Below are 26,106 nucleotides of genomic sequence, written 5' to 3'. Positions count from 1 at the left end.
ACCATAAACTATGTGAAAAAGAACTGGATTCCTAAGAAGGCTGAGAAGTGTTGAGTTTCTTTTTAAAAAGTATTTCACTTCAGGGAGTCCTGGGGGTTTCAGTCAGGTGAGCTTCCCACTCTTGATTTCGGCTCAGGTCATGATCCCAGGGTCGTGAAGCCTGCTTGGGATCCTCAATCTCTCTCTCTCTCTCTCTCTCTCTCTCTCTCTCTCTCTCTCTCTCTCTCGGGATTCTCAATCTCTCTCTCTCTCTCTCTCTGTCTCTCTCTGTCTCTCTCTGTCTCTCTCTCTCTCTCCCTCTGCTCTGCAGCTCTCTCCCCCTCATGCTCTCTCTCTCTCAAAAATTAATTAATTAATTAATTAATTAAAATAAAAATAAAACAGCATTTCACTTTATTTTTGTTATCTTGCTGTGTAAATTAGTTTTATTTATTTAGTAATCTCTACACTAAACGTGGGGCTCAAACTCATGACCCAGAGATCAAGAGTTGCATGCCCTTCCAACTGAGCCAGCCAGGTGCCCCTCTGTACATCACTGTTTTAATTTTTATTCATTATCATTAATAATTTTTAAGTTATCACTATGCTAGACACAATTCCAAGGGGTTTACATAATAAAACTATGTTTTCCTAAAAGATAATTTATATAAACCCTCAGTGTATGAAAGCTTATAAAAACCTATCCTCTATGTATTAGATATTATAATAAAACAAAACTTAAAATTTCTACAACATAAATGATTTTATTTCATAGAGGTGGAAAGGCACAGAAAACTTAACTATGAAAGAAAATAACCTTTAGATTTCCCAACACATTTATTTTTCATACGTCAGAAGAAGTTAATTCAAAGGAATAATAATTTCTTTCATTACTGAAAAAAAATTTTTCAGGATTAGAAAGTTCATTTAATCCATATCTTCTTTCCTTCACAATGACTAAATAAGATTCAAAAAGTCCACTGAAGGGAGTGGGCTGATAAAATGCAAAGTGACAATATAAAATAATATTTTTTAAATAATTAAGTAAACCATTCACTAAATGACCTACCTGTTTTCACCAAGCAGATCAAACCGAAGAAGAAGGATAATCTCAGCATATGGAAACTGGAGAGAGTGTGTGTCACATTCACAAGAGTAATTTCCTTTGCAGAGCCTTGGAGTTTCCACTGAGGGCTTTGCTCAGAGGAGCTCAGATAACTACACCAGAGGTGTGGTGACAACAGGAAGTTCCCGAGGGACTGCAGGCGGGTCCCAACCCTTTCAGGATATTTGACTCCTCCTCTTTTCAGTGGAAGGTCGAGTACTTTCTACCTTACACAATTTTATGCACATCTTTTTTTTTTTTTAATTTTATGCATATCTTAATATTATAATGTGTATTTGTAGAATGACGAGTTCAAAATAGTTTCATTCTTTGTGGGCGGTTTATTAGTGGCTTGGCTTGGTATGTTGAAATCAAGTGTGATCTGAGATATTTGCCTCCCTGTTCTTGTGAATGAAACAAATCAATGAGTATCCTGTTGGTCTGTGTCCACAAAACTACTTTTTATGTTAATTCACACACGCATTCCTCATCAGGCAGTCTTTATATTTTGTTAAGAACATTTCATTAAGTCCATTCATATACCTGTATTTGTCCAGATACGCTTCAGGTTAAAGGAACATTTTTATGGCATTATACATATTTTTATTTCTTCCTATCCAGAGCCGGTCTCTCCCTCACCCTTGCCTCCTACTTTCTAAAGGAAAATTAAATGCAAAAGCTTTAAATAGAGAGTTCTGCCAGAATCCATCCACTTCAGTGTTGGAAGTAACTGAATTTGTGTTCTCCTGGCTATGAGGTAATTTAATTACCTTTCTGGTGGAAGGACTTGTAGCAGTCGCTCAGGCTTATGGGGGGGGGGGGAGGGGAGCGGGGGGGGGCGGTGGTCTGATGAGCTGAAGCATGCATTTATAAAGAAAGACACAAACAATTTAAAGAATACATTGTGGGGCGCCTGGGTGGCTCAGTCGGTTAAGCGTCCGACTTCGGCTCAGGTCATGATCTCGCGGTCCGTGGGTTCAAGCCCCGCGTTGGGCTCCGTGCTGACAGCTCAGAGCCTGGAGCCTGTTTCAGATTCTGTGTCTCCCTCTTTCTCTGACCCTCCCCTGTTCATGCTCTTTCTCTGTCTCAAAAATAAATAAATGTTAAAAAAAAAAATTAAAAAAAAAAAAAAAAAGAATACATTGTTATCCAGGGCATCAGGCAAAAGCCACTAGTCATTTAGCATTGTCTACCTGAAATACACATTTATGAAGCGAAGTTATCTCTCATAGAAGTTTATCGGTTTTCTGTGTCTGCATCCCATTCGAATAGCAGGGGATTCCTTGCGGGAAGTAGATTCCAGCAGTGTTTCCCAAAGAATCAGTACATCAGATTTCCCCTGCTGGGGGGGGTGGGGGGTGGGGGGGGTTCAGAGTATTGCATATGGATTCTGTGTCACACCTCAGACCTAATGAAGGCCAAGACCCGCGCTAGCAGTGGTTCAAATCCCACATCTTCCACTCACTAGTTGTGTGGCTTGAAGCAAAACATTTCCATTCTTAACTTTTCTCAACTGTGAAATGAGGAAAACAAAAGCAGGTATCTCACAGGGCTGTTATTCGGATTAAATGAGCTAATATGAGTAAAGTTCTTAGCGTTACAGTCTGCTACCAAGGTAAGCTCACTCAGCACTTGGTAACTATGTTACTTAAGTGGTTACACAGTCTACACCTTTCCCTTCTGTCAGAAGGCAGTCTGCACAGTGCTGAGAAGAGGGGTCAGGTGCATTTTAGGAATGGAGGGCACCTGATAGCAGTGATGTTTTAGGTAAATGACTTTAGTCAGTACTGTAGTGTATTTTTTTTTTTTTTTGTCTCCTGCTGGAGAAATAAATTAGGGATACATAAATAGGAAAAACAAATAGGTGGCCTGCTAGCTTTTTTAGTTTTCCATTTGCAGTAAGTTTTACTGGTTTGGCAACAACTGCCCTCTGGAACAAATGGAGAATTGTTCCACATTCTCTTAGGAACCTGTTGTGGAATGCACTGTTGGGTCAGTGTACTTGTCTGATAAATATTTGTTGAGCTCCTATCAGTTTAGTACCACGCCAAGTCTTTATCTAGACAGAGCCAATGTACATTTTCCTGGAAACCAGCCAATTATGGGAATAAGAATAATTTCTGTTGGGAGGGCTTTTTGTGTTAGTATTGATTTTCCTGCCAGTAGGCACACAAGTTTTCCTACAACTTCCTAGCTGTCTGTGCTTTTCTACTTCCAGTGTTCAAAATAGCACAAGGTATCAACGGGAGGACCCATCCTCTCAAGAAGAGAGAGTTAGAAATATCAAATATGAAAAAACAGAAAGCATTTCAAAAGATGGAGGGAGAGGAAAGCGAGGGAGAATTGGAGAATAGGGAATCTTTGAGAGGTGAATTCGTTCTGTCGACTGCTTGTGGTGGGGGTTACAGCAATCTACACAGGTGATAAGATTGCATAGAACCGTGCGCGTGCGCGCTCACACACACACACACACACACACACACACACACACACACAAAGTGCATGTAAAACTGGTAAAATGTTGGGGCGCCTGGGTGGCGCAGTCGGTTAAGCGTCCGACTTCAGCCAGGTCACGATGTCGCGGTCCGTGAGTTCGAGCCCCGCGTCAGGCTCTGTGCTGACAGCTCAGAGCCCGGAGCCTGTTTCAGATTCTGTGTCTCCCTCTCTCTCTGCCCCTCCCCTGTTCATGCTCTGTCTCAAAAATAAATAAACGTTAAAAAAAAAATTAAAAAAAAATGGTAAAATGTAAATAAGATCTGTAGATTGTACTAATGTCAATTTATTGGCTTTCATAGTGCATTCTAGTTATGTAAGATGTTACAATTGGGGGAAACTGACTGGGGGTCCATGGGACATCCCTGTACTATTTTTGCAGCTTTCCGTGAATCTATAATTATTTCAAAATAAAAGTTTTTAGGGGTGCCTCCGTGGCTCCGTTGGTTAACTGTCCTACTCTTGGTTTCAGTTCAGGTCATGATCTCAGGGTTTGGTGACATCACAGAGCCTGCTTGGGATTCTCTGTCTCTCTCACTCTCTGCTCCTCCCCTGCTCACTCTCTATCTCTCTCTCTCAGATAAATGAACATTTAAAAAGTAACTAAAAGTTTTTCAAAGTTCCAAAAGATGGGGTAACTCATAACTATTTGAATGTTAACATTTACTCAAAGGTATCCTGAGGAAAACCATGTCTTTATTTCTCATCATCATCATCAATCTTCTTCATACGATGATTCTGAAAAATGATCACAACTCAAGAATAACACAGTTTGCCTCATTTCCAATTTAGTATTATGTATTGGCTTTTTTTCTTCTTCTTAACCTAGAAATCGCTCGCTACAGAGAGCAGATTAGAAAGGGGGCAGGCAAGCTTCCAAATGCGTGGACAGGAAAAACAGGTATGGAAGTGTAATGAACTGAAGGGAGGTGTTTTTATAACTCTCATTGGCTTCAGCTGTCAGGAAAGGTGACCTATGTCCTCTCTCACCCTGGTTTAATGCTCTAAGCTGGTATATGACTCACTATCACATAGAATTTTGTCCTTTCATCTGCTTCAGTGACCCCACAATCTCACTAGCTGTCCACGTTTGGAGAAATAAATGTTTCCTTGATTCATTTTCTACAAGGAGATCAGGGTACCTTTCCCCTAATCCATGTATTTGTTTCATGTCTTCATTCCTTCATTTATTGAACATTTCTCAAGCTTCTATTTAGAAAAATAATGAGGAAACAATAGGGGATGGCTCCTTCTCACAAGGAGACAGACATATCAATGATACTAGTAATACTGATATAGAGTTACGGATACACCTTCCATAGAACCGAGGAGGAAGCAGTAAGTTGCTGGGAATCCCAGGGGAGGGGCCGTGGAAAAAGCTTCACACAGGACATCCTCTTTGAGCTGGATTCTAAAGACTAGGTAGGAGCCTGTGAGGTGGAGAAAGTCGAGGAAAAGCAATTCAGGCAGAGGGAACAAACTTGGAGTTATAAAAGAAGGGTGGATTGCCAGTTTGGATGGATGCATAGGGAAATGATAAACTAACTTGAAGTCAGGGTAGGAGGCACTCTGCATGCCATGCTTAAGATAGTGGATTTTATCTTCAAGGCAGCAAGAACGTAAGTTTTTTTTCCTGTTCACTTCTTTGTATGTTAATATATTAGTATCATGTAATACAAATAAACATAATAAATAATATATGCCACAATAATATATAACAAATGTAAGAAATAATATAGAGAGAGAATAACACATTTAGGTTAGCTTATTAACTTTTTTTTTTTGTAGTTTATTACAAAACAGGAGTGAAAATGTCTGTATACTACTTTCCTGGCCTAAGAAGTATTCTTCATGGAATAGAGCTACCTTGTTTTAGAAACCATGACTTCCTGGGGCACCTGGGTGACTCAGTCAGTTAAGCTTCCGACTTCAGTTCAGGTCATGATCTAACAGTTCCTGGGTTGGAGCCCTGCTTCCGGCTCGGGGCTGACAGCTCAGAGCCTGGAGCCTGCTTTGGAGTCTGTGTCTCCCTCTCTCTCTGCCCCTCTCCTGCTGGCGCTCTGTCTCTCTCAGTCTTTCAAAAAATAAATAAACGTCAAAAAAAGAAAGAAAGAAACCATGATTTCCTTACAAACAATGTATCAAATAAAATAAATGCAAGTCCAGCGCTTTCAATAACTGCTTGTTTGCAGAGTGCTGCCCAGAGCATTTCAAGGATAGAAGGCTCTCTAGCAAGGCCTGTATGCACACTGGCAAGACAGAGGCAAATGCTTTTATTAGTTAAAAGTTCATTTCAAAAAATAAAAAATTTGGGGGTAGTGCCAATATTGAACATCCGTTGGTACCACGTATTTTATTTTATTATTAAAAAAATTTTTTTTTAATGTTTATTTATCTTTGAGAGAGAGAGCAACAGAGTGCAAGCTGGGGAGGGGCAGAGAGCAGGAGACACAGAATCAGAAGCAGGCTCCAGGCTCTGAGCTATTAGCACAGAGCCCGACATGGGGCTCAAACTCACGAACCATGAGATCATGACCTGAGCCGAAGTCAGACCCTTAACTGACTGAGCGACTCAGGAACGCTGGTAGCACATATGTTAGATTTGTTTGGATCTAAAATATTATTATTATTAGAACCAGATTTCTGTTTTTATGTTTACTTAGCTGGCTTCCCAAGCACTGGTCATGAGAATCTTGTACCCATAGTTGAAGTCAGATCACTCCAAACATCTGGAATTTGATTAAAATCAACCCAACCACTTTTAGGATATGGTAACAGAAAACCACAAATTCAATTTATACATTTACTTTCCTTAATAAATAAGAACACTATAAATTTACCTTCCTTAGCAACAACAGCCACAGCAGAGAACAAAACAACAACAAAAGACAACACAGAGATCACCCTGCATATAGATAGAAAAGGGACAGAATACAAGAGGAGGTGGCTTTTGGGAAGGCCTGAGAAGTGATCAGACCTTGAATGATAGTACGTTTGATGGCTTTGGAGAGGAGAAAAGGCGGATCCATGGAGAATGCAGAAAAGTGTAGGATGTGGAACTGACAAATTAAATGCCTTATTAGATAACTGAAGGAAGAAGAGGGAAGAGAAACATTAAGCACTTAGCCATGCTGGATACTGAAGTCAGTCCTTCACGTACGTAAGCACATTTAAGTGGCCCACAGATCTGACAGGCAGATTTGATTAACTCTATTTTATAGATTAGAAAATAGGCTCAGATACTTCTTCACAAGGCAGGCCAAACCTGAAGTTAATGTGAGCAACTTTTCTAATAAAATCTAGGACAAGGAACTACACTTGCTTTGGGATAATAAGGCCAAGGTTATTATTAGACTGAATAAGATCAAAGTCCTCATTATTAGGAGGATACGTTTTTCTTGAATACCAGAGTTGGTCCCCAGAAGGAAATTAATATTTAGGGTGATGAGCTATGTTGGATTTTAGGTACATTAAGCCCAAACCAACAGCATCTCACCTATGGGCTTCAATCTACTTCTATCAAATGGACCAGAGTTCGGGCAGGGGTCAGCAAAACCAAAGCTGACAATAAATCTTTTAATACTCTGAGAATGCTGGTAAAGGGAAAATGTGCAAGACTGAGCAATGAATTGGAGGGCTGGGTCTTATTGTTCTGTGGAGGAGAGGTAGGTTTTGAGGAAAATTGGGATGGACCCTGGAAAGGCTTGAAGGAGAGGATCTCAGCAAGAGGAAGAGGAGGAGGAGGAGGGGAGGGGAAGAGGGAAGAGAAGTTTTTTGTTGTTTTTTTGTCAACAAAGTTTTTGTTGTCATTTTGTTTTTCAGAAAATTGGGCAATCGTTTAGGATAGCCTAATGAAAACTTAAGCAATGAGGATGTGCCTCTCCAACAGTACACGGGTGCAAGTTATCCAAACCTCAATGTCCTTATTCCTCCATATGGCTTTGGTTTTCTCCTCTAGCCCTCTGGTGAAGAGTTCCTGAGTCCAGGAATGGGTGCAACAGTGGTGGGTTTGGAGTAAGCGTGGTCCCACTCCTTGACCACTGGATGGGCATCGGCCCATGCCTCTCCTGGGGATGATAGGACAGCGAGCGCACCAAGTGGCAAAATGTCAGGTGCAGGCGGTGGCTAGCAGTTGCTGCACTCGAGAGTTATTGCTTCCTGATGAGGCCCAGAGATTCGACTGAGGTAATTCCAAAGCCCTCCACTTTTCATAGAGGGGGTCTAACATTTCAGCATTAGGTATGTGCAGGTGCTATTAGTGAGGGAAGAAAAAAAAAATGTGTTGTACTGGAGTGGCCTGAGACTTGGTGTCAATCTTTCTTAAATCTTGGTGGCCCAAACCTGAGATACGCTGCTATTCTAAAACACCTTGCAGTTTTCCCATTTATGTTTTGAACAGAGACTGCTCTTTTGTCTCAGAAAATCCCTTTGCAATGCTTGAGTGTTCTTTTTGGTTCAGTGAAGGCAAAGGCCATCTTTTATAGTGGAATGGACCCATGGGACACAGCTCAAGTGCTGTGCATAATAATGCCATGGTAGACTATTTTTTAAGTTAACCGGGAGTCCAGCCTGAAATAGGTCGGAGTAGAGGTGGAGAGAAAATTCTCTTCTGTTGGTGGCTTGTAAAAGAGTGGAGAGATGACCTTGAGGGGAGTAAAGTCCTTCTGGGAGGCACTGAGCAATGGACTACGGATGATAATAGCCACTTCTAAATCTTCTGGTCTTTGCTTTCCAAATTACCCAGAGAGGGGCCACACAGCGGTCTTGTTCTACATTCCCATCATAGCTTAAAGCAAACTTTCACAATGTTCAGAGCCCATGATGGCCTGCAGATGAAGAAGGAGGATGTCCTCCAATTCCTTGCAGCAGGAACCCACTTAAGTGGCACTAACCTTGACTTCCAAATGGAACAGTGCACCTACAAAAGGAAAAGTGATGGGATCTACATCATAAATCTGAAGAGAACCTGAGAGAAGCTTCTGCTGGCAGCTTGTGCCATTGGAGCCTTGAAAACCCAGCTGATGTCAGTGTCATATCATCTGGGAATACTGGCCAGAGAGCTGTGCTGAAGTTTGCTGCTGCTACTGGAGCCACTCCCTGCTGCTGGCTGCTTCACCCCTGGAAACTTCACTAAGTAGATCCAGGCAGCCTTCCTGGAACCGAGACTTCTGGTGGTTACAGATCCCAGGGCTGACCACTAGCCTCTCACAGAGGCATCTTATGTTAACCTGCCTACCATCGCTCATGTAACACAAACTCTCCTATGTGCTATATAGACATTGCTATCGCTTACAACAAGAGAGCTCACTCAGTGGGTCTGATGTGGTGGATGCTGGCCTGGGAAGTTCTGCGCGTCTGTGGCACCATCAGGTCCTACCTGTCTCTTCTTCTACAGAGATCTTGAAGAGATTGAAAAGGAAGAACAGCTTCCTGAGTTCACTGCTACTCAACCTGAAGTTGCAGACTGAACTGAAGGTGTGCAGGTGCCCTCTATGCCTATTCAGCAGTCCTCTACTGAAGACCAGAGTGCTCAGCCTGCCAGTGAAGACTGTTCTGCAGCTCCCACTGCTGAGACCACTGAATGGATAGGAACAACACCGAGTGGTCTTAAGCTGCTTTTCTACAACGGCAAACAAAATGGAATAGGGTTGATGGAAATGAAACAGTTTCTTAAAAAAAAAAAACCCACAAAACTTCTGGTCTTTCTATTCTCAAACTTTCATTAACAGTCTGGTGTTGGGGTGCCTGGGTGGCTCAGTCGGTTGAGCGTCCGACTTCGGCTCAGGTCATGATCTCACAGCTCGTGAGTTCGAGCCCCGCGTCGGGCTCTGTGCTGATGGCTCGGAGCCTGGGGCCTGCTTCGCATTCTGTGTCTCCCTCTCTCTCTGCCCCTAACCCACTCACATTCTGTCTCTGTCTCTCTCAAGAAATAAATAAACATTAAAAAAAATTAAAAAAAAAAAACCCAGTCTGGTGTTAACTGTGTTTTGGAGAATTAAGGAAGGGGCCTATGTCCACATTTAGGATTTGGTTCCACTCTCTAGGAACTGCCTCCCATATGCCCAAGCCAGAGTGGTGATAGCCACAGGTGGTTCTGGAGCTCTAGGTGGTATCTTGCACCAGAATTCCAGAACACTTTATTGAGTACAGGATGAGGCTGTAATGGGGAGTGCCTGTGTTAAGTTCAAGGAAGCCTGAAGTCTGGCCTTAACTAAATCAGAGGTAAAGGTCAAGTGTAGTCAGGGATGGATTTGTGGGGCCAGAAAAGGATTCCAGCAATGTTTGGGGGAGGGGACTGGATATTCTTGTCCCTAAATAGGGTGGGACTTTTTTCTCTTATTGATAATTAACCAGAAGTATGACCTCTAGATAACAGGGAGAGTTAATTTGCACTCCCTGCCAGCCCAGGGGTGGAGACTAGCAGGTACTAGGCCACAGGTACCTCTTGTCTTTAAGTTTCTGTGAAGCCTTCTTTGAATTATGCCCTTCCCTATCCCTCTCCAAGGTGTAGTTTTCCTTTCTCTGGCTCCTACTGCATTTTGCACACAATTATCTTGTAATTTATAATCATGTCTCTTCCAGTAAACTCGCCTCACAGGCGAGGGACTGGCGCTGGTTCTCAGATCCCGGTTCCAATCCTGCTACGCCACTAGTTAGCTTTGTGACTTTAGGCAAATTACTTAATCGCTCTGTACTTGATTTCCTGATTTATTAAAAATGGGCACAAGACTCCTCACCATCGCCTGAGGTTGCTGGGAGAAACGAACATGACAGTACGTGGTAAAGTACTAGACCTTAGGTATATGCAAACCAAAGGGCACTTAGCAGGGTAAACATTTGTTCTGACCTACCTTTATTTTGTGCCCTCAACAAACATTTACTGAGTACCTACAGTATATTTCAGGCCTCCGGAGCGCGGGCTCCCAGGTGAGGAAGCCTCACTTGTTGTAGCCTGTGGGCCTTGTCCGGCGGGCCGTCTCGCGACTGGCTACGCCGAACAGAAAGCCCCGCCCACAGCCCTTTCGATCTCGCCAACGATTGGACCGAGACAGTTTCGCACGCATTCTGGTTGCTAGGTTCGGGATGTGGTACGGAGTGAAGCTGCGCGTGCGCAGATTGAGGACGAAGATGCTTTCCGGTCCGGCGGGAGGAGGTGACGTCAGGAGTGGTGGCCGGCGGGGGCCTCCTATAGCCCTCAGGACGTTTTATCTGTGGGCCCTCCAATCGCGTCATAAGTCGGCGACTGAGCCTTGGCGGTGGTGGCCGAGGCGGCGAAGGCGGCAGCGGCGGCGACAGCTCTGGGGTTTGCTTCTCGGGGTGTGTCGGCCGCCGCTGCTGCTTGGGCCTGGTATGTACAAATGGCTGGTTAGGATTCTCGGCACCATTTTCCGTTTCTGTGACCGGCCGGTGCCCCCTGCCCGGGCCCTCCTGAAGAGGCGGCGCTCGAACAGGTGAGAGGAGAGGGGGCCGAGCGCCAGCCTGGCTGTACTCCCTCCCCCACCCGGGGCTCGGCCCCGAGAGCGCTGATCCAGCCAGGCAGGCCCTGCTCTGCCGAAACAGTTGGCCAGGCCAAGGCGGTGGAGGTGCGAGTCGCGGGTATCCTGGTGACGTAGTCGCTCCCTCCACGCTGTGCGATGCGGCTGCTGCTGATGGAACGAGCTAGTTGTCTTTGGAGTGCACCGTGATGGTTAGGATCTTTGATGTTCTTGTCAGAGTCCGAGCTGATTGCTGTCAAATGGGGTTTTATTGTATCTTGCTACTCTTTCGTTAGTTGAAAAGTAACAATTGAAGGAATAGTGTCTGTGTTGTGGTTCACTGTTTACACAGCACACTCCCAAGTGTCATATGTAGGCAATAAGTGCAGCTAAAGGAAGGGAGATTCATAGCTTGACCAAAGCCGTTTTGACTACAAGAATTGTTCTCTTAGCACCAAAGAACAGCAGCTGTTTTGTTCTGAAACAGCTGTCAAACTGTGTGTGTGTGTGTGTGTGTGTGTGTGTGTGTGTGTGTGTGTGTGTGTTTTGCGAGGGAGGGAGGGAGGATGGTTCTGTGCTTTAGAGTTAGTATATGAGGGGGGAAAATTAGGTGTCTCATTTCTTTAAAAAGATCACTAGTTTGTGCTTAAAAAATTTGGGGGGAAACTAAAACTGTTCTTACTTAGTATCTGCCCCTTGGTTCGTCTCATTTCATAGTGTGTACCCCTTGCTTGAGAATTAATCTAGAGAATAAAAGACCATACCAATTCTCTACTCCCCCATCAACTTTTAGTGACCGTGTTAATTTCATTTTTTTATTAAGCCCAGGATTATTGAAGGATAGTTTCTTGGAGCTTGAGAGAGCAAGATGATTTAATACATGAGTCTGAAAATGCAGATCATTGATGAAATAGGCTGTTGGCTACATTCCATCATGTGTTCTAGAGAAACCAAGGTTTCAACTTAGTCTTTTCTACCTTTTTGTGAGGTTGATAAGAGGATCATTTGGGAGCATGTTGTAAAGTGCCTTAAATGATGCTTAATATATTATAAGGGTGGTATTTGTTTATTCTACCTCAGCGGCCTTGTGCTGAGGCTGGTGCATGATAGGTACTTGGTACATATTTATTGAATAAGAGAATATTAATTTCCTCTCCTTGTCCTTTCTTTCTGCTGTGAATCCCTGCCAGTGAGTGAAACAATGGTTTGGAGATCAAAACCCTGTTCTTCACCACACATCCTTTATCTAAAACAATTCGTCACAATGTAAGCCATGTTTCAGTCCAAATGAAGCCAGGAGGTCTTACTGGGATGTTCAAAGTTATTAACTGAATGGTATTCTCCTGGGATTTATTCTGTTAATTTTTTTTGGCAAAAATGATCAATTATAACTATCTTTAGAAAGATGATTATAGTATACCGTAAGCTTTTAACATTCTTGAGGTATATATAGGCCCCAAAACTTTCCTGAATTCCCCATTTTATTACCACTGTAATATAGTTTCCATGATAAAAATACAGTTAAATATAACACCTTTTCTGGCTAAGAACTATATTTTAAGGCTTCTTATATTGTCTGCTTCTAGTCAAGTAGAAGATGGCTTTTCTTGTGAGGGTGGGGAGATGTTGTCATCCTTCAAAAGGAAGTTATTTGTTGTTTGAAAATCATTGCTGGAGAGAAAAAGGATATACCAGTCCTAGGCTGTCACCTATGTTCATTTACTAGCCAAATGATTTCTGGCCAATTTCAAGTTTGTACTTTAGCCAGATTACAGATTATCATTTGATAGGGAGTTTTGGGTCTCTTTCAAATAGTTTAAACAAGAGTGTTAAGTCCTCAAATGGTGAAGGCCTACTACAGAGGAGTGTTTTCTCTTCAAACATCAGTTGAGTCTCATTTTTTGACAACGTGGATGGAGGGGGTGTGTTGTATGCATATTAGGTTTACTTATAGAAATGGATATGTGTGTGTATATGTAAATATATATATATATTTTTTTCTCTTTTTCTTTTCAGCACTTTGTTTTCTACAGTGGACACTGATGAAATACCAGCCAAAAGACCAAGATTAGGTATTGAATATGAATTTTAAAAATTAGTTTTTTTTAGTAGGAAAAGTATATGCATGGAACAAAATTCAAAAGGTAAAAAGTTTATGCTGTGAAAAGTAAGTCTCTTTCCTATCCCTTTTCTACTCAGTTATCTTTTCTAGGGACTGTTATCAGGGTCTTAAGTATCCTTCCAGATAGATAAGCCTGTGTGTTGAATGTGTATTTTAAAATTCTGAATCTTTCTATAAAAAAAGTTGCTTTTTATTTTTGAGGGAAAAACACTGTAAAAACTACTTCAAATTGAGTCATCTAAGTTCATAAAGCTGAGTGAATGAATCTAATGTGTTGCCCCAAATTGTTTACTTCTCTGGATCCAGAGGGCTAGACATAGCTTGATAGAAGAGAATAAAACTAGATTAAAGGAAAAAAGGCAAAATGGAGTGCTATAATAATATTTCCTCTGTCTCAAAAATGAATGTGAATTTTGATCTCCTCCAGATGTGGTAGTTAAGAGTAGAAATGTCTGTTAAGATTTCATTTAAACCCAGGGGCACCTGGATGGCTCAGTCTGTTGAGCGTCCAACTCTTGATTTGGGTTCAGGTCACGATCTCATGGTGATGAGTTCGAGCTCCACATCAGGCTTTGCGTTGACAGCACAGAGCCTGCTTGGGATTCTTTCTTTCTCTCTTTCTCTCTGCCCCTTTCCCTGCTGGTTCTCTTGCTGTCTCTCAAAATAAATAAAGAAAACTTAAAAAAAAAGATTTCATTTAAATCCAATGAGCAATTATTAAGCATGTCTTACTGCTAAGCAATGTGTTAGGTTCTACAGGAAATAGAAAAATGAGTAAGACAGGGTCTCTATTTTTAAGGACCTTATAATTGTGGAGGTATATAATTGTATAGTAGAGGGTATAAGGCAAGCATATAAATTATTACTAATGTCAGTAGGGATGTGATAAATGAAATAAGAAAGATAGTAACAAAATACTGTCCAATTTTCAGCTGATTAAAAGTCTCAGTAAATATTTGATGAAAGAGCTAGTGTGTAAGATGGATCTTAAAGGGTGGATGGGATATCAGCAGAGCAATAGGAAGGAAAAGCATTCTAAGCAGAGGGAACAGTATGGAAGAGTTGTGCAATTTAGGAAATAGTGAATAGAATTCAGGGGAGAAGTTGGCTAAAAAGAAGTATGTCAAATTAAAGAGGACTTTGAGTGCGAGGAATTTATATTAAATTCACTGGGACAGTGTTTCTCAAAGCACAAGATGGGTATCAGTTTAGGAAAGGATTTTAGGGGATACAGCATTTCATAGCATTAAGTAACATGTGAATTATGTTACATAGTAAAATGTTGTATCCTTTTCAGTTGTTTTTAATTTTCTGATTATTTCAAGCAGAATATCCTGATTTAATGCTAGTATGTTTTTATTACTTGCTATTACATGTGACTCTCCCTTCTTTTATTTTATTTATTTTTATTTTTATTTTTATTTTTTCAACGTTTATTTATTTTTGGGACAGAGAGAGACAGAGCATGAACGGGGGAGGGGCAGAGAGAGAGGGAGACACAGAATCGGAAACAGGCTCCAGGCTCTGAGCCATCAGCCCAGAGCCTGACGCGGGGCTTGAACTCACAGACCGCGAGATCGTGACCTGGCTGAAGTCAGACGCTTAACCGACTGCGCCACCCAGGCGCCCCAACTCTCCCTTCTTTTAATAGGCCCACCTAGAACTTAACATTTTTATGTTTTCATTTCTTTATAAGGCAAAGAATGTTTCTTTACATTTAGAGTAGTGGTATAAAATTACCTTTCAAATACATTTATTTAGCAAAAAACATGAGTCAATTTTAAACAAAAATATAAGTAAGTAACAGTTATTTATATAAATAAAAAACTTTGGCAGTGGTTACACCTGAAACCAACAAAACATTGTGTGTCAACTATACTTCAACAAAACAAGAAAAACAAAAGAACTGACGATATTATAGAAGGTTCCTTAAATAATAAGGGTAATCATCTATTTCATGGACTTCCATGTTAAAGATCTCTCCCTCCATGATTCCATGAAATATGTATTATAATTTCTGAATTGAAATTATAGATGGGAACCAAGGGGGAAGCAGTGGGTAGAGGATATAATACTTATTGGCAGAGTTTGTAAAGGTCTACAGCACTGCATCCAATAGACCTCTCTGTGATGATGTCTGTTGAACACTTGAAATGGGGCCAGTGTGCCTGAGGAACTGAATTTAATTTTAACTAAATATAAACTTAGGTAACTACATGTGGCCACTGGCAACTGTGTTGGATAATACAACTCTCTTAGTTGCTTTTGAGAGAGGAAGAAAGGAGGGTAAAAGAAAAGGGGAACCTTAGAATCTCAGACTTATGATCTTACAGATCAGAGGGGTTTTAAGAGGTCTAACCTAGTCTAGTGTGAAGAAAGTAAGGTGGTCTTATCCCCATTTTATAGGCCATCTACCTTCTTCCTCTCCTCCTCCTCCTTCTCCTCTCCTGTCCTCCTTTCTCCCCCCTCCTCTTTCTTTTTTGAGTCATTTAGATTTTTTTGGCCTAGTCTCTAGGAATACTCAGATTTTGGGGTGTCTGGGTAGCTCAGTCGAGGTCGAAGCATCTGACTTCAGCTCAGGTCATGATCTCATGGTTCCTGGGTTTGAGCTCCACGTCAGGCTCTGTGCTGACAGCTCAGAGCCTGGCGCCTGCTTCGGATTCTGTGTCTCCCTCTCTCTCCACACCTCCCCAGCTCATGCTCGCTCTCTCTCTCTCTCTCTCTCTCTCTCTCTCAAAAAATGCATAAACATTAAAAAAAAAAAAGGAATACTCAGATTCTGACAAATTTGTAGGAAAATAAGTATTACAATGCTTTTTAGCATCCATTATTTAACTATGTTAGTTATTACGAGTATACTATGCCCTCTGGGGCCTAAATGACAGTCTAGTGGTTAAGCATAAATCTCTAAAACTCTTACTCTTTCACTTAAGAAAACACAGCAGAGGGGTACCTGGGTGGCTCAGTCGGTTAAGCATCCGACTTCAGCTTAGGCCATGATCTCATGGTTTGTGAGTTTGAGCCCTGCATTGGGCTCTCTGCTGTCAATACAGAGCCCTCTTTGGATCCTCTGTCCTCCTTTCTCTCTCTGCCCCTCCCACGTGTGTGCTCTCTCTCTCTCAAATATCAATGAACATTAAAAAAAAAAAAGCCACAGCAGAATATAAGATACATTACTAGAGGGATAATCTGGATTTTTTTTTTTAAGTTTATTTATTTATTTTGACAGAGAGGGCATGTGTGCACTCACGAGTGGGGCAGGGGCGGAGAGCAAAGGAGAGAGAGAGAATCTCAAGCAGGCTCAGCACTGCTTGAGGCTCGAACCCAGGAGCCCGTGAGATCATGACCTGAACAGAAGTCGAATGCTTAACTGACTGAGCCATCCAGGTGCCCCATCTCCCTGTTGTTTAAGTTATTCCCCTATCTTTCTATGTCTGTTTTATATTTTATATGTTCTGGAGTGCTTGTTGTTTAAGAGCCACCATTTCAGTTTCAGGCTTTTTTTTCTCTAAAAAAATTTAGCAGAGTGTGGCTAAATTGATGGTCTCTTTCTCTCTCAAGCTAGTGGTTTAAAATACCTTAACTGGGAAATAGAAAGGAAATTGTAGACAACCAATCAACAGTGTAGGAAATGAGAAAGGGGTAGTGTCCTAAAAAGAGGAAGTGGGGCAAATACTGAAATTTACCCTTCCCCCTTATTTGTTTACTTACTTATTTTGTAATCTTTATTTTTGGTGGCAGGGAGGGGCATCAGATCTAACATGTCTTCTCCAGTAGAGGAATAGCCTTATTTCATCAGAGATGTTTAAGAGCTACATGTTTTTATACTTCACTAATTTCCACCTTGGAAGTAGCCAATGTATAATAGGCACTTAGTAAGTAGTTATTTAGGAGTGTATTCTTACCTTCCCAGGAAGTAAGAACAAACCAGTGAGTAAATTATAGTGCTTCCTGTCGGATTCTGCCACGTTTAGTGTCTATATGCTGCAGGTTAAGTTATGCCCCTATCTCTCTGGCTTATTTATTTTATATATTCTGAAGAACTCATTGCTTAAAAGTGGTCATTTCAGTGGGTGCCTAGGTGGCTCAGTTTGTTAAGTGTCTAACTCTCGTTTTGGCTCAGGTCATGATCTCATGGTTCTTGAGATTGAGCCCCTGTGTAGGGCTCTGCTGACAGCGCAGAGCCTACTTGGGATTCTCTCTCCCTCTTTTGTGCCCCCTCCCACTTGTGCATGCTCTCTCTCTGTCTCTAAATAAACATTTTTAAAAAGTTGTCATTTTAGGACTTTTTTTTATGAATTAGTATGTGATTTGCTGAAGTGATAATTTCATGTTTGTATAGCATCCCAGAAGAGATATTTTATTGAAAAACAAAAATTACGGGGCACCTGGCTGGCTCAGTTAGTAGAGCATGCGACTCTTGAACTTGAACTTGGGATTGTGAGTTCAAGTCCCATGTTGGGCCTAGAGCTTACTTAAAAAAAAAAAAAAAAAAAAAAAAAACCCAAAAAGCAACTCAAAAAACAAAACAAAAAAACCTCCAAATGCTGGAATGCTGGACTTTCAGTTATTCAGATAGGAGAAAAATTACTTTTACAGTTACCGTCTTATCTCAGTGATTGAAAGTAAGACTTCTAATAAAGATTGAGAGAGGCCTTTCTAAGACATACTCTTAGTTTTTTGCTAGAAGTGTATTACTCTATATGTGTATGTAATCTATACTATATTTTCTAGATTATTTCATTCACCAAGTGAAAACCAGTCTCTACAATGCTGCCAGCTTATTTGGATTCCCATTCCAGCTGACCACAAAGCCCATGGTAACTTCTGCTTGTAATGGAACACGGAATGTGGCCCCTTCAGGAGAGGTCAGTGGGGATAGGGTTCCACTGGGGCTACTGATTTTTGTACTTCATCATTAAAGTTAAATTTTAGAAATATTCTCTTTTTATGGGATATTTGGCTGGCTCAGTCAGAGAGCATGCAACTCTTGATCTTGGGGTCGTGTGTTCAAGCCCCACGTTAGATACGGAGATTACTTAAATAAATAACATTGTATTAAAAAAAAAAAGAAATATTCTCTTTTTAGGAATTAATGAGTAGAATGACTTTTTCCCAGAAACATTGATTCCAAAAACATTCTTTTTTTTTTTCCCCCAGAACCATTCTTTATTAGTGTTGATATAAAGGCCAAGAATTTAAAAGTTAAGAAATTATGCAGTTAAAAAATATTTATAAAGAGCCCAGCTACTAATACATCTGCTTTTCTTATTTAAGTACTATATGTAAAGAACCTAGAATTGTTATTTTGTACATAATTTTGTGAGTCTTCACCAGTTAAACCTTTGGTCTCACTAATGATGTCTCTTCTGTGAGCTAGCAAAATAATCACCAATAGAGTGATATTTTTTACATTAAGAACTTACTTAAATTCTAAAATTTAGATACTACAGAGGTGGTTCTATTTGATTTTAAGGTATTTTCGAATTCTTCATCTTGTGAACTGACAGGTTCTGGATCCTGGAACAACATGCTGAAACTGGGTGAGGTGGTCAAAAATCTTTCTGCTTTCCTCTACCTCCTTCTGCCTCTGTTTTCTGAGTTTTGAGAATATGAAAGGAAAACACTGATTTGGGTTGGGATAAGAACATAGACATATTCTCTCTCCCATTCTAAAAATGAAATAGCTTTCTTTTAGAATTGACATTGAATTTACTGGTTGTGTTTTCTATTTGTATTATCAGTGTCTTTAATGTGACTTAGTTCAAGGTTCATTCATAAAAAAAAACAAATAAAAACATTTCCTGAGAGCTTACTCCGTGCTAGGCATGCGTTAAGTTATCAAGAATAACAAAATAACAAAACAATAATTAAAACTTTTCATGACAAAATATAAAACAAATAACAAAATAATTAAACCCTGCCTTTGAGGAACATTATCTGATTGGGAAGCAACTTTAAGTTTCCAGTTCTCATATTTTTATGGATTACGAATCTCCATATTATTGTTGGAGCCCAAAGTTGAATTGTAATTATTGTACATACTGTATAAAATTCTATCATGGGGAAGAATAGGAAGAATCCAGACTCCTGAAAATGGCTGTGATCTCTGTCACACAGCATATGAAGTTAGAGAGAAAGAGAAAAAAGCTTTTAGAAAAGTTGTGGGTTCAGAGATCAAAAATAGAAGAAATTGAGGAAATGACAAAAACCTTACAGTAGTGCTACTCAAACTTTTTTAGTAAAGTATCTCTGGTAGAAGAGAAGAGCAAAGGGGAGTAAATGCATACTCCTGAGTCTGAGAATCTAGTTCCAAAAGACCTGGAACAAAAATGATACTTTTTTTTTGCAGTCTTTCATTTTAGAAGCAATACAAATTAGATTTTATAATCTATTCGTATCATTTGAATATATAAATATTAAAAGTTATTTATCTTTGGGGCATCTGGGTGTCTCAGTCGGTTAATTAAGCATCCTACTTCAGCTCAGGTCAGAATCTCACAGTTCATGAGTTTGAGCCCCTTATCGGGCTCTCTGTTGTCAACACAGAGCCTGGAGCCTGCTTCAGATCCCTTGCTCCCCCCACCCCCCACCACCTTCCCCTGCTTATGCTCTCTCTCTCAAAAATAAAATAAACATTAAAAAAAAACTATTAAAAAAGTTATTTATTATTAAGTTGGACATATGGAAGGGATGATACATTTGTCTTGTGCCTGAGGTACCAACACTATGTTTCTGTGTATTTGTGTAGCCTAGTCAGAGAAACACAGGTATTCCTGGGGCACCTTTCTTGTACAGTCTCTTATCTGAAACCCTTGAAGATGGGCTTGGGAATTAGAATCTTTCATATTTTAGATATGTTGTGTTTATTGAATATTGTTAACAATCCATTAGGATTGAACAGTGGTTCAAATCAGATTTTGCAAACAAATGAATTCAGGTCAGTGTAAGTTTTGCTGCTACAGACTTAAATGAAAAAACTTTCAGTTTTAAATCTCTTTACATTTTGGAGTCCTCAGAGACTCTACACCTCTATAGTAGCTCCAGCAGTGAGTGGGGCTGATGAAAGTGTGGTTACTTGTTTTTGAGGTATAGTAACCATCTCATAAGTGTTGGAAGCTTCCAGTGAACTGTAGTAGCCTATAGCAAGTTTTCATTTAAAAATAACTTCTGTTTAAAAATAATAATAGTAACTTCTGTTTTCTTGGGAAGAAGAAATGATTTGAACAACTCACTCAATTTGATTAGATTACAGGGAGTTTGTAATGCTGAGTTCCCCATGCTTCTTGATGGTCCCAGGATGCAAGTGAAACTTGAAGAGCTTGCCTGTGAATTTTTACGGTCTCTCTGAGGTCCAAGGCAAACTAAGCACTATTGCTTTTCCTTCAACTTTTACAATTTGTACTGGATCTCTGTGCTATATAGTAATAGAATTTGAAAGAATAGGGTATTTAGTTCTACAATGTAGTCTGCTCACAGATTTTCTAATGCAGACTGTTCACAGGTTTTTGGGTTGGGTTGTTGTTTTTTGTTTTTTTTTACAATTACAAATGCATTTTTAAAATAGGTAATAAATCTCCTAATGGAATAAGTGACTATCCAAAGATCAGAGTGACAGTAACCCGAGATCAGCCTCGCAGAGTCCTGCCTTCCTTTGGGTAAGTGTTAAATTCTGCCTTCCTGTAAATGGAAACTTATTCTTTTATGTAATCTTGTTAAGAAGTACTCCGAGTTTAGTAATTTGCCAGATATCATACAGCTGTTGAGAGAGTTGAATTCAGGTGTGTGTTACTCTTTCTATATCATCATATGCTTATAGCATCTGATGTTGAAAACCTTTTTAAAAAGATTTGTTGCTTACTTCTAAACTTTATTTTTTTATTAAGTTTTTTATTTTAATTCTAGTATAGTTAACATACAGTGTTAATGTTAGTTTTAGCTGTACCATAGAGTGAGTCAACATTTCTACACATTGCTCAATTCCCTGTCATAAGTGTACTCTTTAATCCCCATCACCTATTTCACCCATCCCCCCCCACCTCCCCTAAACTTAATTTTTTCCCTAAACTTTATTTTGGAAGCATAATATACATATAGAAAGTGCAGAAACCATGATAAGTTTCCGTATACTAAACACATAAGTTTTATGAAATGTTTTTATTAGTAATTTTCTTCTCCTTTCTGTGTTCTCACTTTGTTGAATAAATAGCTGATTGTAGGGTTAAGAGAGAAAATACAAATATCATTTTGTTGTTTCTCATTTAATTTCATTACTGTCAGAGATATACTGTAGTATAATTCCAGTTCTTTAAAATTTGTTAACATTTGTTTTATGACCTGAATATGGTCTGCCTGGATGATGTTCAATGTGCACTTGAAAAGAATATGTATTCTGTTATTTTTAGGTGGAATGTTCTAGATTGCCAGTTAGGTCAAGTTGACTGATAATGTTTTACAGTCTTACTGATTTTCTTTCTTCTTCTTCTTCTTCTTCTTCTTCTTCTTCTTCTTCTTCTTCTTCTTCTTTTTATATTCGCTAACATTTATTGTAGAACAACATTTAATTTCCTTGCAGAGTAAACACATTCCTAGGAGACATTGTATGGCACACTATGTCTTCCAAAATTATATGTACAAATTGTGATTGATATGTTTCCACTCTAAAATTACGATTATGTGCATATAGTCTACACTGTTGTTGTAGAGAGTTACCATAAGCATCAACCGGGGTCTTACTGATTTTGTACCTACCTTTTTATGGATTGATGACTGAGGAGTGTTGATGTTTTCTACTATAATTATGGATGTGTCTATTTTTCCATCTAGATATGTCAGTTTTTGCTTCATGTATTTTGTCTTTATGTATTTTAAAACTCTACAGGGGCATCTGGGTGGCTCAGTCAGTTGAGCATCTGACTCTTGATTTCGGCTCAGGTCATGATCTCATGGTTTATGAGATTGAGTCCTGTGTCAGGCTCTGTGCTGACATCGAAGAGCCTGCTTGAGATTCTCTCCCTCTCTCTCTGCCCCTCCCCCTCTTGCACCAGTTATTACCATTTACCTCATTTGCTTCATCATGCTCTGTCATATATACCTAATATTTTTTTCTGAAGCTTTTGAGAGTAAGTCTTAGGCTCATGCTCCTTTAATCATAAGCTCATGAGCGTGTTTATTTCTTAAGAGTGAGCACATTCACTTACATAATCACAGATTAACAAAACCAGAAAATGTAACACTGGTACAATACTATTCTATAATCTCATTAAAATCTTTCCATTATAGAGATTATTTTTTTTTCTGGTCAAGGATTCAGTGCAGGATCATGTATTACATTTAATTTTCATGGCTTTTTGATCTCCTTTAATCTGGAACAATTCCTTAGCCTTTCTTTGTCCTTGATGACATGGATATTTTTACAGAGTAGAAGACATTTCTTTTGTAGAACGTTCTTTAATTTTGTCTGATGTTTACTTATTATTTGTTCAAGATCATGCAGTGTGTTTTTGTTTGTTTGGTTTTTTTCATTTTGTAAAAATACTACATCAGTGGTTTATCTTCTTTAAAATATCTCATCAAGAGGGGTATGATACCAGTTTGACGCATTACTGATGACATCAGGAGAAGCAGGCTCTGTCAGCAGCAACAAGGACTGGGTGGGGGCTTCATGGCTTCCATTTCTTTAGCATTCATTAATTCAGCATTCAGTGGATATTTACTGAGTGCCTTTTGGCTTAGGTCCTGTACTAGGGTACAGTGGTAAAAGGATGTCATCTCTGTTTTCATGGAATTTGAAGTTTAGTGTGGGATAGACACAGTAAACAGGGAGTCACACGAATCAGTAATGCCACTGGTGCAGGTGACTAAAGCGAGAGTGTAGTGTCTGAGGAGGGTATGTGTAGTAACACAGCTAAATCCAGAGTTGTGGTTGGACATGTGAGCATGAGGAAGAAGGCAGAGGCTTCCGTGTGGCAGCCCTGTTGGCTGCAAACAGACATTCCAGGGCGGAATGCTGGGGTGCCCTCCACTTTAGAGACAGATTTAACTGTTGTGAGTGGTAGTTTTCTGGTTTGCCAGGAGCAGGCTCAACCTAGGACAGACAGCTTAATCACAGGATGGTTTGGGAGATTAAATAATGGCAATTTAAACAGTTTGGCGATAATTTTTTCTTTTCTTTTTTTCTGTCTCGCAGTTTTACTTTGAACTCAGAAGGGTATAGTAGAAGACCCGGTGGCCGTCGCCACAGCAAAGGCCCTTCAGAAAGTTCTTTAACCTGGAAGCCTCAGGAACAGGTTGTAACAGAGATGATTTCTGAAGAGGGTGGCAAGGGTCTGAGGCGTCCCCACTGTACTGTGGAGGAGGTAAGCCGTTTTAGCCTGATCTCTTTTAAAAAATATTTTATGAATTTTTAGGGGAATAAATAGTGTGTGTACTGGAGTACAAAATTCAAAAGGTACGAAAAGGATGTAAATTTCCCAGTCTCCCTTTTAGTGCGCGGCCCTACCACCATGTCTGATGCTAAACAAGTAACCACTGATACTTCTGGAGGCTTCTATATGTATATAAGTTAGTCAGTTTTCAGATTCTTTTTCACTGTGGGACAGAAAAAGGAATCATGCTAGAAGGAGAGGAGATTGTATTCCTTTGCACTGTTTGAATTATTTTAACTTGTTTCTTTCATGAGGTGTAATAACTGTGGCTAAGTAAGAGAAGTAAATGGTGAACACGTCTGCTTTTTCCTTCCCTTTTCAGGGTACTTAGCATGATGTCTTCATCAACAGTCTTCTTTTTACTTCCCTCTTGAAATCTTCGCTTATTCTAGGAAAATTTAGAATTATTCTTGTATCCATGGCATTTCTCAGGACCATCACCTAGTGCAATTTGCTGGATGGTTTTCCGAGCCACTTAGTTCAATTTGTCTAAGAATTACTTATTTGAGGCCCAGGTGTTGTGCTAGTTGTCAGCAATTCAATTCAAATTCAATTCAGTTCAATTCAAAAATTGAATAAAATGTAGCCCCCATCCTCTCAGAGCTTGTGCCTGACTAGGTGAATCAACAGAGGCAAGCAGAGGGAGGAAGGGATGGAAGTAGGCTTCAGTACCTCTTAGGTGAGAAGTCAGAGATGAGACTGAGCAAATATGTAGGAGGTGCACACAGGATATATTCTAGAAATATTAGAAGGTAATATTAGCAAGGACATTTTCATTGGTTAAGTGTAATACAAAGCTAGAGAGAAGAGCCTGAGTCTCAGATTTCAGTCTTGGTCACTGACCAAGATACCCAGTGTGTGTAGGGGGTAAGTTGATGACTTCAGTTTTGGGACATTGTTTAAAGTGCCTGTGAAACCGCAAGACCTGTCTGTAGACTCTTGGATATAGGTGATGGGAGTTATAAGAAGAAGGCAGGGTTAGAGACACATTTCTGTATCTTCTGTGTATCGGTGTTCAATAAATCAAGGGAGAGATGACTCAGGGAGAGAATGTAGTGTGAGAAGAGATGACAGGCAGACTGCCTGTATTTGAGGGCAGGCAGAAGGAGAAATAATTGGCAGTGGAGACTAAGAAGATAAGAAGAAATCAGGAGTGTATAGTCTAGGAAGGCAAGGTGAGGTCAGCAGGGTGAGATGCCAGAGAGAGTGGTCGAGTAACATGAGGGCTGAAGAAGTGTCTGCTGGGTCTGGCCATGGAAGTCATTGGTGACTTAGTGAGACCATATTCACTGTGGAAGCTGAATGTTCTAAATATGCAGGTGGATTATTTCCGTTGAGTTTTTTGTGGTTGACAAAAAACTGCTGTCAAAAACCTAGATGCCATCTGAGTCAAGCAGGTAACACAAATGAGTGAGGTGGGCTGGAGTGAATGGCCCATCTAAGGAGAATAGCCCTACACAGCTCCACATTGTTGATTCAGTTTTTTGAAACAGGCCAGATGTTTGGATTTTTCTTTTCAGATTTATAAAGTTGGGAACTCAAAGAGATTTTTAAAATGCTGACAAAAAAAACATGTTTGTGGGTGGCATTTGACCTCTTAGTTTCTGTTTAGGATTTAATGATAGGTTTAATGTTACAGTACTTAACTAACATGCTTTCTTTTACTTAGGGTGTTCAGAAAGAGGAAAGGGAGAAATACCGAAGGTTATTGGAGCGACTTAAAGAAGGTGGTCATGGAAACTCTGTTCCTTCTGTAACTTCAACTTATCACAGGTAGAAATGAGCTAACAAAATAAATGCTTTGCCAGACATCTTTTTCCTTATTTTTGGAGAGGAGATTGGTGAGAAGGGCTTTGTTGAAAAAAGAGGTTAGCTTTGAGAGAATTAGCCTTGTTATATGCCTGAACGTTGTATCTAGTAATGAGACACACGGCAGCGGTTTTGCAAAACAGAATTTTCTGTCAGCTTTAGACTCTTTTGTTCACATGAACTCTTGAAACTCTGATATAGAAAAGTAGAATTACAGGTTGAAGTCAGGTTCTTACTGAGCAGAGAGGTTTTTCGAACACTCCAGCACACACATTTCCCACAATCTCTTGTCTTTCTCTGTCCCTTTCTCCCTCCTTCCCCTTTTCAGCCCAGTTCTCCCTCCCACCCCAGCTTCTCTGTCAGATATACACACAGTCCCAGTGGCATGTTAGTGAATGCATTTTTGCACAATTGGAAGTCCTCCACTTCAGAGACAAGATTCAAGTCACCCCAGGTCATAGAAAGTTTTCCTTATAAGGCTTCTTGTTTGTTAATTAAATATTCTAGTGCTTTGGGCAAATAGATGACAGTGGCAGAAGGAGCTGATGTCTGGCCTTATATTAGCCTGTAAAAAAGGGACAAAAAATATATGAGCTCAGGATTGAGGCACAGGTGATAATTCTAACAAGTGGTGTGAGAATACACGGTGGGGGTGGGGAAGATCCTGGAAATTATGTAACGGCAAGTTGAAGGTGA

At 40.1% G+C, this 26,106-nt stretch overlaps 2 protein-coding genes and 1 long non-coding RNA gene across 10 annotated transcripts in view; 2 read left to right on the top strand and 1 right to left on the bottom strand.

The window, feature by feature from the left end:
• Positions 1-1,835, bottom strand: part of LIPH (lipase H) — a 47,033-nt gene extending 45,198 nt beyond the window's left edge. Inside the window, exon 1 of one of the 2 annotated variants that reach the window (XM_019840031.3) lies at positions 1,049-1,823. In XM_019840031.3, the coding sequence (XP_019695590.2) occupies positions 1,049-1,097 (49 nt within the window). In that variant the 5' untranslated portion in view covers positions 1,098-1,823. Of the gene's footprint in view, positions 1-1,048 lie in introns of both variants that reach the window. The other variant, XR_006585186.1, reaches the window with a different exon arrangement.
• LOC102900126 overlaps positions 1-9,316 on the top strand; it is a 61,947-nt gene extending 52,631 nt beyond the window's left edge. Inside the window, exons 4-5 of one of the 3 annotated variants that reach the window (XR_002162585.2) lie at positions 7,400-7,762; positions 8,391-9,316. This is a non-coding gene — a long non-coding RNA (uncharacterized LOC102900126). Of the gene's footprint in view, positions 1-7,399 lie in introns of all 3 variants that reach the window. The other 2 variants (XR_002162584.2, XR_002162583.3) reach the window with 2 other exon arrangements.
• A 1,423-nt stretch (positions 9,317-10,739) lies between these two features.
• SENP2 (SUMO specific peptidase 2) overlaps positions 10,740-26,106 on the top strand; it is a 31,617-nt gene continuing 16,250 nt past the window's right edge. The window contains exons 1-7 of one of the 5 annotated variants that reach the window (XM_045037175.1): positions 10,740-11,028; positions 13,069-13,124; positions 17,909-18,042; positions 18,651-18,717; positions 20,742-20,832; positions 23,364-23,532; positions 25,271-25,374. In XM_045037175.1, coding sequence (XP_044893110.1) covers positions 10,928-11,028; positions 13,069-13,124; positions 17,909-18,042; positions 18,651-18,717; positions 20,742-20,832; positions 23,364-23,532; positions 25,271-25,374 — 722 coding nt within the window. In that variant the 5' untranslated portion in view covers positions 10,740-10,927. Of the gene's footprint in view, positions 11,029-11,080; positions 11,265-11,651; positions 12,319-13,068; positions 13,125-17,908; positions 18,043-18,650; positions 18,718-20,741; positions 20,833-23,363; positions 23,533-25,270; positions 25,375-26,106 lie in introns of those variants that run through there. The other 4 variants (XM_003991836.6, XM_019840022.3, XM_023260326.2 and 1 more) reach the window with 4 other exon arrangements.

This window comes from Felis catus, chromosome C2, assembly GCF_018350175.1.
Source record: "Felis catus isolate Fca126 chromosome C2, F.catus_Fca126_mat1.0, whole genome shotgun sequence".
In the NCBI taxonomy this organism is placed as follows: domain Eukaryota; kingdom Metazoa; phylum Chordata; class Mammalia; order Carnivora; family Felidae; genus Felis; species Felis catus.
The sequence above is the reverse complement of the archived record's forward strand: the minus strand, read 5'-3'. Positions and strand labels throughout refer to the sequence as shown.